Source organism: Hippichthys cyanospilos, chromosome 3, assembly GCF_059441005.1.
Source record: "Hippichthys cyanospilos isolate Australia breed blue-spotted pipefish chromosome 3, RoL_Hcya_1.0, whole genome shotgun sequence".
NCBI classification, from domain to species: Eukaryota; Metazoa; Chordata; class Actinopteri; order Syngnathiformes; family Syngnathidae; genus Hippichthys; species Hippichthys cyanospilos.
In genome coordinates this window covers 23,995,986-24,011,098 of record NC_142371.1, presented here as the reverse complement: position 1 = coordinate 24,011,098, position 15,113 = coordinate 23,995,986, and the positions used below count along the sequence as shown (strand labels likewise).

The 15,113-nt window shown below is 41.0% G+C and overlaps 1 protein-coding gene across 1 annotated transcript in view; it reads right to left on the bottom strand.

The window, feature by feature from the left end:
• Window positions 1-14,723, bottom strand: part of ube2e2 (ubiquitin-conjugating enzyme E2E 2) — a 29,175-nt gene extending 14,452 nt beyond the window's left edge. Inside the window, exons 1-3 of the mRNA XM_088410476.1 lie at window positions 14,450-14,723; window positions 11,926-12,112; window positions 8,560-8,610 (exon numbers count right to left, since the gene is read on the bottom strand). Coding sequence (XP_088266602.1) covers window positions 8,560-8,610; window positions 11,926-12,104 — 230 coding nt within the window. The 5' untranslated portion in view covers window positions 12,105-12,112; window positions 14,450-14,723. The remainder of the gene's footprint in view (window positions 1-8,559; window positions 8,611-11,925; window positions 12,113-14,449) is intronic.
• Window positions 14,724-15,113: the final 390 nt, after the last annotated feature.

The following is a 15,113-nucleotide window of genomic DNA, read 5'->3' as shown; positions in this document are numbered from 1 at the left end:
GCCATTGCAAAGGTTGTAGACACGTCTTTCTCATGAAATTTATTCTCCCATTCTGCAGCGAGACCGCAGACAAAAGAGTGAAGGCGCATCGAGGCGAGCGTTCACCTGGTGTAAGTTATTGTGTTTATTCACCAGACAAAAAATGACTTTTGTCAACGACCCCGTCTGCTACTACAGTGAGGATTGTGCGGCGACTATAATGGCAGAATGTTCACAGTGCTCCAGTGTTTCACGGTCCGAGTGAAGCCATCAATTACAGCCCGGGACAAATGTTTACTGCTAAAGTACCTCCACAACGAGAATGCTGAGGATTCAATGACACATATGAATCAGGCACGAGTGGTGCAGTGGAAAACATTAGGGATAAATTAAACTCAGCCTGGTATTGGGGGTGTTGTTTTCTTTTCCAAGCAAAGAAAAAAAAATGATTTTCCTGGATACATTCGGAAAATTATAAACTGGGCAAGTTAGAGGAACACGGTCCCTCTGTGTGAGCCTTAAAAAAGAAAAAATGACCATATGTTTAAATGAGTTATAAGCCAGGGTTTTTTTTTCTCCCCCACCCTATTTTGGGTCACTGGCATTGCCTGGCATAGGGGAGTATAAAGCCTTCTTGACAATATTCTGCCTAGTAACAGATCCGTAACGTCTGCATAAAGGCATGTTTACACCATAAAAAATGGTCAAATAGGCACTTTTGTACAGTACGTCCCTGATGCTGGGTTTGAGCTCATTTCCATTTCACTTTGTTGTTGGCCATTTTTGGCTAAAAACAAAATAATTGTTCTGCTTGACATGTTTCTTTTTCAATTTTTAGTCAGATGCTGGTGTTTTTGGTGAAACCAAATGTTCTACTGACAAATTTAAGAAAAAAAAAAAGGGTAGAAATGGACTTGATTTCCCGGTCAAAGTAGAGTCTGGTCTGTCGTTTGGAAGGAACTGTGCTTAAATCTATAAGATTTTGTGGGTCTTGTATAAGGCTCCGAAACGCTGGTGGCTTCTATACAGCAAATTTGAAAAACCTCTGAGTGGCAAAAACCTTGACTTTGTACACTGCACGCATTTCAGATACAAAACCAATCCCCTCCTTCAGGTTCACCTTGATGGAAGCGCTTCTGATTCTAAAGCGCGCTTCTTTTAAGGCTCTCATTGTGCAGTCAAAAGGGGAAAAGCACTAAAAAGGTCAATGTCACATGGGGGATCACGTAGGCTGAAGGGTGGATATGATTCATCAATATTCATAAGGACGTGAGGGCGACTACGGAACACCAATCGATCACCCGAGGTCAAACACAAAACAGTGTGGACTTGTTTTTCAGCCAACAATCACTGCAGTTGAGCCGCACGGGTCGTCGAACACCGCTGAATACCCGGGAGCTTTTCCTGAAACTCACACCCGCTTCCTCCCGAGCCCCCTCCTCCCTGTCATGAATATTGATAACGCCGCCTGCTGCGCTTAATGGCGACGTCGCTGAAGATCAACGCCGGCTGTGTCACTCACAAGATCTCCCTTTGGACCAACATGGAGCCATTAGAGCCGAGACGATGAGTTCAAGGATGGGGAGTGAAAAAGAAGTTGCCGGCTTGGCGATGACAAAAAATTTGATGTTTGTGGAGATATGTATGATATTATTAGCTCACTGAAATCATTTACTGCCATGTTAAGCAGCTGCTAACAGACAGCAAATGTAACCCTCCAATTTCATTGAATTTTACTAACATTTCAAGCTTGTGTGGCCAAAAAGAATTTTACTGTCTAAAAAAATCCATTGTTTTATTTCATTTTACTGTTTCATTTTCAAACAGCAGCTCCTTTCAGAAGTAAAAGCAAAAACAAAAAAGGAGCTTGTAATTTCATTTCATACAATGTTAGTATCACCTTTTCTTCTCCCTAGAGTGAGAAAAGGTTGCCTTTGCTTCATAAAAATAAAATGTCATTCTTCTCCATGATCAGCAGACAATATCACTACTTCTGACATTCAAAATTACGCTCTTCAGTAATTTGTTCTATTAAAGTACAGTAAGACATTAAATACTGCTTTTGGTATTTAAAAACATAATGGGAAATTAGTGCCTTGCCAAAAAATAATTACCTAATCGAATAGAAAAATCCCAAATGTATAAAATAAGTGATAACTATAGAATAAATCCCAGGAGTTGAACCATTTAGTTGAATTACCAACTCGACATTAAAGTTTAATGCTTGAAGCCGACTAAGTTGGTAATCGTGTGTACATTGTTAATCATGTGTACAAATATTTGGTATTCCATCTTTAAATTGCTCAGTTTACAGTGGGCCTTGGAATTGCCTGTCTAGTGCCATGATACATCCAGCCAACAAGATGATACTGTCATCATACATCTGCTTCAGTCAGATAGAATGAAAATAAGACTGTTGAGGATGAGAATAGTGGTTAGCCTCGGGTCACTTGCTTCCAGCTACTGCGAGCTCGCCTACTCTTAAAATATTCATACCAACGGGACCACGGGACTGGCGGTGAGGAACGAGGGCAGTAGCCCCAACTGAAGCTACATCTTTGTCACCAAAATGTTATGCTCGATAACAAGTAGACACTGTGAAATAAGAACTTTATTCGTAAAACATGCGTCAAACAAGATCACGACACTTGAGTCCCGCATTCCGCTATGCGCAATACGGTTGTTAGGCTTGGACAAATAACTCAACACAAATGGATCGCCTGCCCTCTCACTTAACCAAGAAATCAAGTATGAGTTGCTTATTAGAAGCAAATAGGCTTCTCTCCATCCAACAAAACTTGTCTTGCCTTTTGATTTTGACATGATAGAGATTCATCGTGTAGTCTGGCTTCAGCTGCGTTGAAAACTTGCAAAAACATTTTCAGAACCAGGCAGATAATTACTTGGTCGTTCAGTATCACATTTGATGTGTAGGGCAGTCAATTTTCTATAAAATATGCTGTCAGAAAACGTACTTTTTTGGCACATGATCAATTATTCACCACTTAAAAACCCAACCACTATATTTCCTACTTCCTCTGCTGCATAAAAACCTTTCAGTGATGTTTCAAGGACTTTTTTTTTATCCATTGGAATTTTCACTTGCCAATTGAAAAAGCACATTAAAATCACCCAAAGACACTAATACCACCATGCGACGAGAAGCAATTTAAGTGAAATACCTCGACTAACATTACACCACCGCCTCTGCTGAAGGAGACGGCGCACAGCTCCGGCTGTGTTTTTGACGTGATGAACGAGGAAAACTAACGACTTAAATCTGAGGCATCCTTCTGATAAATGCCGCAGGAGGAGGAGGAGACGTGACAAGTGAGGAGATAACAAAAGAGGAGACGGGACAACAGATGTGAGAGATAAAGAAAATCACCCTGACTGGAATCTAAAATATAGTGCGATGTCTTGTATGTATTGAAAGGCATGTCAAAAGGCAAAAATGATAGAAATAACAAAGTATAAATATTCTCCAAGACAATCAAATCTGTCAAGTGCTATGTGGGATGCATGCTCCAGGCCTGTAGGTGGCAGTAATGCACACAAATCCCTTTCACGATGACATTTGTGTGTGATATTCAATACCAGATACATATGATGCATACAATTTTCAACAAAGTAATGACTAGAGTTGTGTCTAAAAATAAAAGCTCAGATTTGTTTTGTATTATTTATTTATTTTTAAACAAAAAATCTATTTCTGATTTATTTCAGATTTTACCCCTCCTATTTTTATTCAAGAAAACAAGTAAAAATAACTGAGAAAATTCAAAATGTTTTTCTTTTATATTAGCTAGCCTTTGACATACAAAATTCACTCTTAGAATTCAAGTACAAAACAATTGCCTTGCATGAAATACTTCTGTAAACAAATGCAGTTTAGTGGCACATTGTATGATGTATGAGAGTGATAAAGTGTAAACGTTTTCAACTTTGTTAAACATTGTAATTTGTATTACGTAATATTTGGATAAGATACTACCCATTTTATTGAATACCATCTATACAGCGACAATAAAGTTACTCTGGGTGACCTAAGGTGTGTGCTTGTTGTCACCCCTCTTCTTTTTCTAACGCATTTTTGGCAAGGAAAACCGGCCTGTCCACTGAGGCATGCATGCCCTGCTGCATGTGACAATTCAACCAGTCTTTTCCACTGTATACATTGATGCTTGATCATGATTTGCAACGCAACTGCTTCAGTGACCACTTTCCGTGCACCTATCTTATCATGTGTGCTTCCTTGTGTAAATGACTCCTTCAGAGTAACCTGCTTTTTAGCTGGAATTTGGAGGTTGATGCAGTCTTGCTCTCCTCGCAAAGCTGAACATTTAACACCCTCTGTTTTAGTCGCTGAAAATATGTTCCTAATGCTGCTACTTTTTGTTGCAATGGGCTTTAAAAAAATATTGCAGCATGGTGTTACTTGTTCCACGTCTGTGTCTGTCTTTTAGAAATAAAACGATTCGCTTTCTTTAGCCATAGCTAAGTTGCGCTAGCCTTCTGTTTGGCATAAGTGTGAGGGAAACAAGGCAAAGGGGGAAGTTACGGAGGCTCATGAGGACGTAACGCACTGCACCGAGAGGGGAGGAATATATCGATTTTATTATTTTTAAAACCACCTGTACCAAAAAAAAAAGAATTAATCACAAAAAAATAATTCAAGTAAATCAATGTTGCCCAGGCCCAATAATGACCTAATTTCAAAGAAAGATCTGTAAATACTTTCCTCTTTAAATTTTCATGAAATTAATGTTTTTTTTTTAATATTATTATTATTATTATTATTCTTTTAAGTTGCAATTTCTACTTTGTGATCTTGAAACTGCTTCAAGAGAGTGGCCGATCCTAGCATCGGCTGTCATCGCAAGAAAAAGTGAGTGAGGGAATGCCGGACAAAGGTGTGAAGTTTAACACCCAGCACTTAATTCATGCCTCTCCCTCCGTGTTATCAACAGCAATTGTTGCCATTTGCCACACCAGACGGCCGTGTCAGCTATCTATCTCCGCCTGGCAAATTTTGCGGGATCTCAGTGTGAAACAGCCTACAGTTTCCTTTCAGCAATCGCCTAAAAATAATATTTAAAAACAGATTGGTGTACGCAAGCAAAATAATACACATTAACAGCACTGTGTGGCAGCATCAATCAAAAGCGAGCCCTGTCTCTAGGGGCCGTACATGTAGATGAAGTGACTCATATATTCATTAGAGCCGGATTAGTGGGATCCGAGTTGGGTTATTACTAAAATATTGCGATTTGACGCCTACTACAGTTCAATTGGCTCCTTATGCTTTGACGTAACGCCTGATGCTTTCCTGTTGCCTTCCCAGATAATGACGCTTTGATCTGCTTCATTCGAACCACACGACAACTCCTTTCACTCATAAATTGAGACCAATGGAAAAATATGTCCCATAGTACAAAGGAGGCGAGAACATGACCCGCTAGATGTCAGCCCCTCTTTGTCTCACTGGTATTTAATTACCGCTAAAATGACAGCAAAGCACGTGCAGATGGGAGCTCTGTACTAATGCAGCATCATTTGCATCAGTAGGTGCGAGAATACAGAGTAATGACCATGTTGAATTATCACAGGTTTCATTCTCTTGCTGCAGGTTAGAGAACATCAGCTTTAATAATGATGATCAGCTCAAATTAAGTGTTGCTATGGTGCCCTGCTGCAAATAGAGACATTTTTAAGTAGGACAGAAATTAAGAACCCAAAACTCATATTACACAAAAAAATAAATGGCTTACAGATGATGTGATTCAGACAAAAAATAATAAATGCAGTGAGGATTTTCTATAACGTCTGCGAACGACCCAGGCTAAACTTAACAACTCCCTGACAGACATTTTAGAAGTCAAGCTGCAAAACTACAACAATTCCTCCATTAAACCAATTATATCTAGTAGAAAGGCTTTCACTTAATTCTATGGCATTGCAGGGTGTTTAGAAAGTCTTTAAACATAAAGGTGCGTGGCAAACGTTCCACCCACTTACCCCACTCCATCTTACAGCCCCACCCACTATCTAGACCATTAGAAAATTCTTAGCTGTAAAGGTGACTAAGTTGGGTACTGTATATGTCATTATGTGAGGGTCTACTATACTTTAATAAATCATAAAAAACAACTGCTCAGAAATCTGCATTTGTGAACAATCCATTTTTGTTAATGGTTCATAACTTCTATAAGGGTGGCGTTTTCAACAGTAGGAAAACATGAGTGCGGCGAGTTGGGAACGACTGAATGAGCCGATCCACTGAATTAAATAACAAGGTATCCTCACAAGACAAGGTGGAATTGTCCGCAAATTGAACTAACGATGATTTGCTAAGGAGGTGGCGAGCAAACGAGTGGTGATGACATAAATCAACCGGTCCCCCCCACATGCCCTCCCACCTTCCCACCCACCCGGCCGGTGCTGCGTTTGTGGAACGCTCCCAAGTGGATGTCTTTAGCGCCGCTCTCCTTCCTGCCTCCTGAAGAAGGCCAACAGCCTGTGACTCCATTTGTCGCAGCCGCTCAAATGAATAACCTTTCAAGTGAGCTCGGTCCGGGGAAAAACGGCAAGCGAGCAGCATACCAAACGAGCGCCTGAGAAAATGTCGCTTCTCTCTGTCGCTGATGGTCTTGCCTTATGTATGACCGCAGAGTAATAATTATTAGAGGAAGGTAACCCCCCCCCCCCCCCCCCCCAACATACACGCACACAACCATTCGTTGTAAAGGGATTATCTTGAGGAAGCTTAATTGTTTCCCAGGCAACTCGTCTCCCCCACCAAGACTGCAAAATCTCCTCTGGCGATTATTTTACTTTCAAATTACTTCCTCCAGCCAAATCCTTCATATGAGCCAACCTAGTTTTATTTTCAAAAAGGGAAGGGGGCGGGAGGGTTGTCAAAAATAGATTAGAGTCCTCGAGGAAAACAACATGTCTTTTAGCCCGGAGTATCATAACACACTGGCCAGACAACTGCTGTGAAAAGGTTCGTTCCGTGTTTAACACTAACAACGACGTGTGTCATTGATTGATTCTCACTGTCAGGAAAGCGCTCCACGGTCAGATAAATAGTATGGAAACTGGTTTTCCTTACAAAGCCAGAAACATCTCAGACTACAACCAACTCATGAAGCATTAACGTCCTCAAAGTTATTTGGTGTACGTAGCGAAGAAAACTTTTTCAAAAAAACTAACGTACATTAAATATTCAAGGCAAACTGTCAGTCAGAAATCTATAACATGTTTTTGTATGCATCAAATATTTTTCCATATTTTGGTAAACTTGAAAAGTAAAAGAGGTTAGTTCTATGTTTAGCGCTAACAAATGTTGGGTGATTGATTTACAATATAAACAAAGTGTTGAACGAATTTGTTGAATGTCAAAGCAAAACCATAATTAGTTGAAAAACTTTGATTGTGTGTGTATAAAACACATTAGTGTGTCTTTGATAATGGATGTGCTTAGCAACAACAACATGCAGTGGTGATTGAATTGCATCAAAAATTAGGACGTTGACATCCTGATGACTCGAATGGGAATTAGTTGCCCTTATTAAAACCAAAAACGCCTTCTCAATCTGCAACGAACAAAACTGACAACATTTCCCAAAATATCTGTGTTTGATGACCATTGTTGCGGTCTTTGATTAATTCGGCATGTTAAACATCAGTTGAACTGCAAGTCATCAACAAATCTACCATACATTTACATTATTGCATCTTTGATAAATCAACATTGAAAGGGTTACGGTCTTTGAGAGAATTGACATACATTTCGGTAGCCATCAAGTACATGGTGTATTTGAAAGAGCTGTTGGATACCGTAGACCAGGCAGTCGATTACCAGATCAACTGGCGCATCAGGTAAAAAGCCCAAAAACCAACAGCTTTACCTCAAACTACAACAAACTACAACAACAAATGAGTTTCCAAATAAATCACAGAAAAAAGACATTAACAACTAAGTGTGTTTGTTGGATCTAATGCCATATGTTTTTGTACACATCTAATACATGTCACGTCTTTGATTAATCTGCAGTGAAACCATTAGCTTTGTGTTTCCCGACATAAACAAGGCCGTCAAGCGGGCAGACCACAGCAAACTGGCGCCCTAGGAACAAAGCCAGAAAACATCACAACACCATCATCATCTCCTCAAACTACAACCAACAAAGGCGCCATCAACGCTGGCGTCACGGAAGCTGATAAAAAGCTCCGTCCTGCGCGGCATCCCCGAGGGGGATGACGGACGCACCGCATGCGGCTAGCCGGCAACATCTCTCGTCCTCAAAAGGCCCGAGAGAGAGCGGAAAAGAGAGAAAGCGAGAGAGAGAGCAAAAACATCACACAATAAGCATTGACTGCACCACAGAGAGGGAGGGAGGGAGAGAGGGAGGGAAATCATACAAGAATGGAAACGGCTTTTAAAAGGTGACACCGCAGCTCTTTTTTTGACGCTCTCACTGCAGCCATAAATGTGACAAAGGCGCACGCACACACAACACAGCAGCATTTTACATCAGCAAAGCAATCATCGGGGAGCAGATAAGAGCGTCTCACCTGCAATTTGGAGGAGGGTCTAATGTAATTTCAGCCAGCTCCTTCTGAATCCTGGGAAGACAAAAAAAAAAAAAAAGACATTTTAGTGTTAGTTTTAGTGGTTTCCATCAGGGTTCCACTTAACACTTTCAATAGTCTTTAGAAAATCTCAACAAATACATGAGCTGTGTTAGAACTTCAAAAGCAGATCCAATCGTAGTAGTTGGATGAATGCTTTATTAACCGTGTGAACAAAATTAAAAGAATGGATATATTTTAAAGACCTATGGAACAATTTCATCTGTTTGGTGACAGGGCATTTGATTTCCGACTGTGCCTGAATGCAACACTTGATTGGCTGGATTGGTGACACATTTAAGGACTTCAGGATAATGCTTATTGTGATTGTATCGCGATTTCAAACACATCTCTGGTTTTGAGAGGGCAAACAGTTTGATTTAATGGATTAAATGGATGGATGGCATTTAAGGACTTTTGGAACAATCTGTTGTTTTGTGGCAGTAAAACTGTGATTTCAGATTGTAGATTGTAGAGAATTATTGTCACATTTATCGCACGAAACCACACAGTGAAATTTCTACTCTGTTCACCTCAGCGAGCAGAAGACGGCAGCCACGATGGGCGCCACCATGCTAAATATTGTATATTGAGGCTGACACTTTCTGACCCTTAGGACAGGCGATAGTTACCCTTGCACATTGCTCAAATGCCCCTGAAGAAAACATTTGTCTGAATATATAGATGAATGAATGAACAAATTGATGATTGATGAAAGTGAAGAGAAAAAAAATCTAAATAAGATCATGATTAAAAAAAAAAAATCAAACACGTGAAAAAAAATGGCTAAACACATATCTTACCAAAATTCAAATCACAAACAAAAGCAAGATGGTGAAAACAAAGCTCAAAACCAAAGCGCCCTTGTTCAAGAAAGTAGTCTTTAAAAGTACTGTGTAGTTTTATCATTTGTAGCAGTTAAATTGTATCATTGCATGTATCATTAGCAGTTAACTTCTCATTACACTGGGAACCATGTCACACACTGAACTCAGAACCACATGATGACTACCTTGTCAAATATTGCGCCATAATACAATTTAATTGTCATGATACAACCTCAAATTCAAACCATATCCATCTCCTGACATGTGGTTGAAAAACAGATGTCAGATCAACTAGTGAGCCAGTCATAACTTCAACTTATCCGAGGACATTTTGGCTTGTGCCAGAAACTGCATGTGATGACGACGATGTGATCTGAACATCATTCAAAAACCAAAGCAACACGAACAATAACATTGCTTGATATCAAGTGGATTGCAGCCGAATGTTACCGCGTCGAAGGCCATGCGAAGCTTTTAAGCCTGGTGGATCTATTTTCAGCTTTCAGATCTGATACATGCCAATATTGTTGTATGGTCTATTTGTATGTTTTTTGCTCATAGGCATTAAAGTAGCTGTCACTTGAAGTTTTTTTTTTTTTTTTTTAACAAATGTGTAGCATTTCTGGAGTAGTGACTAATCATGAATAACTGGCGCCCCAAAAAGGTTTGGAATTGCTTAGTGAAGCCAAATGTTTGCAGCAAAACAGGGCACAGAAATTCCTCAACACAGTTCAATCTAGTTCCTTGGCACAAAGTTGCCACAAGCAAGTGCAGCAAAGAACATGAGGAAAGAACTAAAAGCTCCTCAATTTAACTCAACGTTGATCTTTGGCATGTCAATGCCACAAGCTTCAACCAAAGAAAGACTTTTAGAGGAAACAATAATGATACTTATTTTAAATCAGTTTTAACAAACTTAACCATTGGTTATTCATAGTGCATAACTTTCTTATTAATAACTTTTGTAAACACATCTTGGAAATCTCCCATATGGCTTTCTGCTATTTGTGCAAAACCTCAATTTCACAAATTAGCTAATTTTCAAATTTTTGGATAAAATGAGGAATTTTATTAGATTTATTGTACAGCCTTAACAACAGTCCAACTGGATGCTTTGGCTGTTTTGAGAAAGTAAACGAAGAAGTCCTCCTTTCATTTCCTTAAAGTGATGTTGCGTAACAGTCTCACATTTTGAGAACAGATGCTAACCCGGGATTCCACATACTCCGTTGCGTGTCCGCTGCGTCGCGCTCAGCTGCGTCCTGTACATGTTAATGAATGAGAGCGGTTCAACGTCCAGCGTACCCGCTGCGCTGCGTCTCGGCTGCGCCGTCAGCCAACTTTACGCGGGACTTGAAAAATCTGGTCTGTCGCCCTGGCCAATACCACAGTTCAGCAAGCTCCAAACAGAAAAAAGAACAATCTACATCCGGATTTACACAAAAAAAGCACTCCACACGGACAAGATTGCCTTCTCCTTTTCTGATAAGATGAACTCAAAATCAACTGCTTCTCCTTCTCTGTGCCATCGTCATCGAGACAAAAGGAGCAAACACTTTTCTCCTGTTAATTGGCATTGTAACATGTGTGCAAATATATATTACAATGAAGTATTATCCACACAAACTTTCCTCAATTGGAGCTAGGTTTGTTTCTGGAAGTTTAGAAAACTTTTTATTTTATTTTTTAAAATTGCGCGAGTGGTACTCCCCACGCAAGTGAGACCAGTAGAAAACCAAATGTCTTTTTTGGTGGGTTTCTTAAATTTCAAGTTTCAAAGACACAAGCCTGAACAGAAGAGTCTAGTGGGCTGTAAGAGAGTGTGCAGGGACAAGAGAAGATTCTATTTAAAAGAGAAAAAGAGTGTGTGTGTGTGTGGGGGGGGGGGGGGGGGGGGGTGGCAAGAGGGGGGGGGGTTGTTGGAAAGCTAACATTTGTTGATGCAGGGCGGAACTACGAGAAGGGAGCCAAATACAAAATGATATATATCTGTGTTGCTGAACTCACTTATCTGTCAAGGTCGTCTCATACTACTGTAGCTACACAGAGCGTTCTTATGTATGTGAAGTGAAAGGGTCTTTGTTTAAACAAAACCAAATGGTCAATGAATGACAAAATGTTGTACTGCAACTAGCGGAATACTAATTTTCCATTACACAAGTACAGTATATAGCAGATTTTTACCTGGTATGAATGGGTCTGAAAACCCGAATGGAAGTTCCCTTTGTATTCCTTCTCTCGACGAATATGTTTCAATCGAGGGTAATAAAGCACCATTGTGTGTTATTTCCTTTAAAAAGAAGGTTTTCAATCCCACTGGACAGCAGCCATGTTTGAAATGACAATGCCTTTGGGACAACAGTGGTTTTTACACAGCTTCACACCCTTAGGGCGTCATTTGAACAAACAACCCAGTGTACCCTCCACACTTGAGGAGGAGGGGAGTTAGAAATAGGTGAGGGGGTGGGGGGCAATGTCTTACCTCTTGGCACTCGTTGACAGTTTAGCAGCAGTTTTACTAGAGATCTTTGTCTCCTTCTTTTTGGGCTGCGCTTGCTCGCGCTCCTGCTCGGTCGGTACAGATGACTCGCGCTGCTCGATGTCTGAGCTGCCACCGCTGGTGCTGGGGCTGTCGTCCGGTCTCTGCACTTCACTGGACATCGTGGGCCCTGCATGAAGAGGGAAAAATAAAAACAATTTATGAGACTCCAGTCAGTTCTGGAAACATGTACAGCGTCATAAATTGTCACACTCAGGTTTTTCCGTTGAAAATGGTTCCGTGTACACTGACATGCAGTCTAAGTATAAATAGTTCTAAATCCGGTTTTATTAAGGTCTTTAAAGTATTTTTTTTCAAATCAATTTCACTAAACGCATCTTCAAGGTGGATAGTGAGAAAATAAATGAGTGACACCATGCTGTAATTCTTTGAGACCTCTTTTTAACCTTGACTTGTGCTTTTCAGTCTGAAACTTAAGATTTGGTGCATCCCTAAATTTGTATCTGTTTACAGCAGTTTATTCAACAACAGAAGAATTAATTGAGAGTAATTTAATGTAAACCAAAGTTGTATATGTAGTTGGTGTTATCTCTTCATCTACACGCTGATGTACTGCATAATTTAAAGGGGAAGTCAAGTCAAAAGTCATTTCCATTATTGTTGTTGAAACAGTTCCACTGGCCTACACATGGCATTCTGATGAACTCATTCACTGCTATTGGCGGATAAAAGACATCTCCCCCCATTTTTACAGGGATGGCTGCGAAAGAGTCAATATCGCATTCATGAAATACAAATGCACAGAAAATTGTCAGTTTTGAATCCCAACTGATGGGGCGGCCATTTTGCCACTTGCTGTCAACAGAGAATGTCATTGCAGATACTCAGGTAATGACCACTACCCACCTATTTTCTGAGTTAGATCATGTGATGTTCACAACTTGAGCTGTTGTATGTTACCTGAGCAACCGTGACGTAATTTTTAATTGACAGCCAGAGTCAAAATGGGCTACCTTGATTTTTGCTGCTTAAATAATATTCCAAATACATTTTCACTTACAATTTTCTACCTTGGGTACTCAAAGTGCTTTACACTGACTACTCATTTACCGACTGATGACACCGCATCAGGAGCAACTGCGGATACAGTGTGTTGCTCAAGGATACTTTGGCATGGTCACTACGATCAGGGGATTGGATCCACAAGCTCTTGGCTGGAAGGAGACCACTCTACCACTAAGCCATGCTTTCCCCAATGTTAATAAGCATATAGTCTAGAACAGCGGGCCTTTGCAAAAAAGCTTATAGTAAAGACTTTAAACTGGACTTTCCTTAGAGTCGCTTGTACCTATAAATGTAGCTTGTAACACAAAGGAGGGGCAAAAAAAAAAAAAAAAAAAAAAAAAAAAAAAAAAAAAAAAAATATATATATATATATATATATATATATATATATATATATATATATATATATATGAGAGAGAGAGAGAGAGATGTCATAGTCAAAAGGGATTTTCCATGAAAAGTTTTCAACTTTGAAAATGTCCTTTATTTTGCAATCCTGGAAATTGGAACGCTTGGTAAACGACTCTAAATAATGTTTTCCTTCTTTCTTTACAGGTAGCGTTAGATGTGGTTACCTTAGCACGGGAAGATGTAAGATAAAAGGTAACAACAAAGCATTCGTTACACATTAGTGAAGCAACCGTGATGGCGTCATTACCGTCAATCTCGCCCCCCTTTAAGCAGGCAAGAAAAAACATAGCTCAATGAGGACATGCGTCTAATTAATTATTAAGGGATGTGAAAGCAAAGTCATATTCGCATAATTAAAAACAATCATGTATTTACACGAGTGTAAGCTATCTGGATGACGAAGTGAACCGACAACAAGCTCGCCTTTCACGGGGCTGGCGGAGGGGGCGTTTCATGGCGGTGGAAGACATCGGCACTCCAACGGAACGATAGCCGTACCGATGCATATCGAGTGGTTACGATACCCCCAAAACGAGCACCGAGGCCGGTCAAGGTAAGCGACAGCCACTTACGTCGCTCGCAAGTGGCGAGCCGCCGCATTGCCGGGGCACAACACACAATAGGGGTCGAGTGAGGGTTGGAAACCGAGCCGTCCCTGAACGTCACAGGGGAGCTAGCTCCGAGGCTAAAAGTAGGGTGCGTTACAACATCGCCGCCGGGGGGTTTAAACGCAGATGGGGGTGTGAGACCAGGCCTCGGAGTTAAAAAAAACTTGACGAAAACACGCATAAAAGAAGGCGTTTCTGTCGGGGGGATGACGGCGCCCGCGGGAGGACGGTCGACACTGGGGCCGGCTGAAACGACCGAACGTCGAGCGTCCACATTGTGACCCTGGATCTTCCGCACAAAGGGGAGGCTCGTCCGCCGCTCATCCACCTCAACCTCCCTTATTTCGCCTCTTCCGCGGCGATAAATAAAAATAAGGGAAACACTTTCCACGGGACATTCACTTCGACTTTAACGTGTTTACCTGCTGGCGCTCGGCCGTCAACGCTGCGGTTCGGCGTGATTTTTAATCCCCCCAAAAAACTCGAAGAGAAGGGGACCCTCGGGAATACGGCCGCCTTTTCGTTTGCTCCCAGTCGTCCTTTGGCTCTTTCAACTCGCGTGGTGGAGGCAACGAGAAACGAACAGCAAGCAAGCAGCACCGAGAGGAAGAACAAGAACAAGCAGAAGAAGAAGCAGCGAGGAGAGGAGCAAAGCCTCCGGACCGGACCGCCCCCGCTTGCGCGCTCCCGACACGATGCGTGCACGCGGGACCGCGCAGACTGGCGAGGCCCACACTGCGCGTGCGCGCTAATGGATCAATTAAAAAAGAACAAAAGATTCTTCACGGCAATGCCAGTTAGCCATTTTTCTGTTTAATTCTCAGGCGAATTTTGTCTTGTGGGTCTGTAGTTAGCAGATAAATGTTGTGTTTAAAAGTATACAGGCATTCACTTCTCACGAATCACTAAAGACGATTAAAGAATTTTGACGCAGGATATTTTTAAACAGGAAGTCATGTCCAAAAAAATCTCTGCAATAGTGTGTTGTACATTGTGTAAACACAGCATTCTGATGAATATGTTTGTAGAATATGATTTAAGCAGGGGAATCCCCTGTTTTTATCTTTCTCAGACGGTGGCCATTTT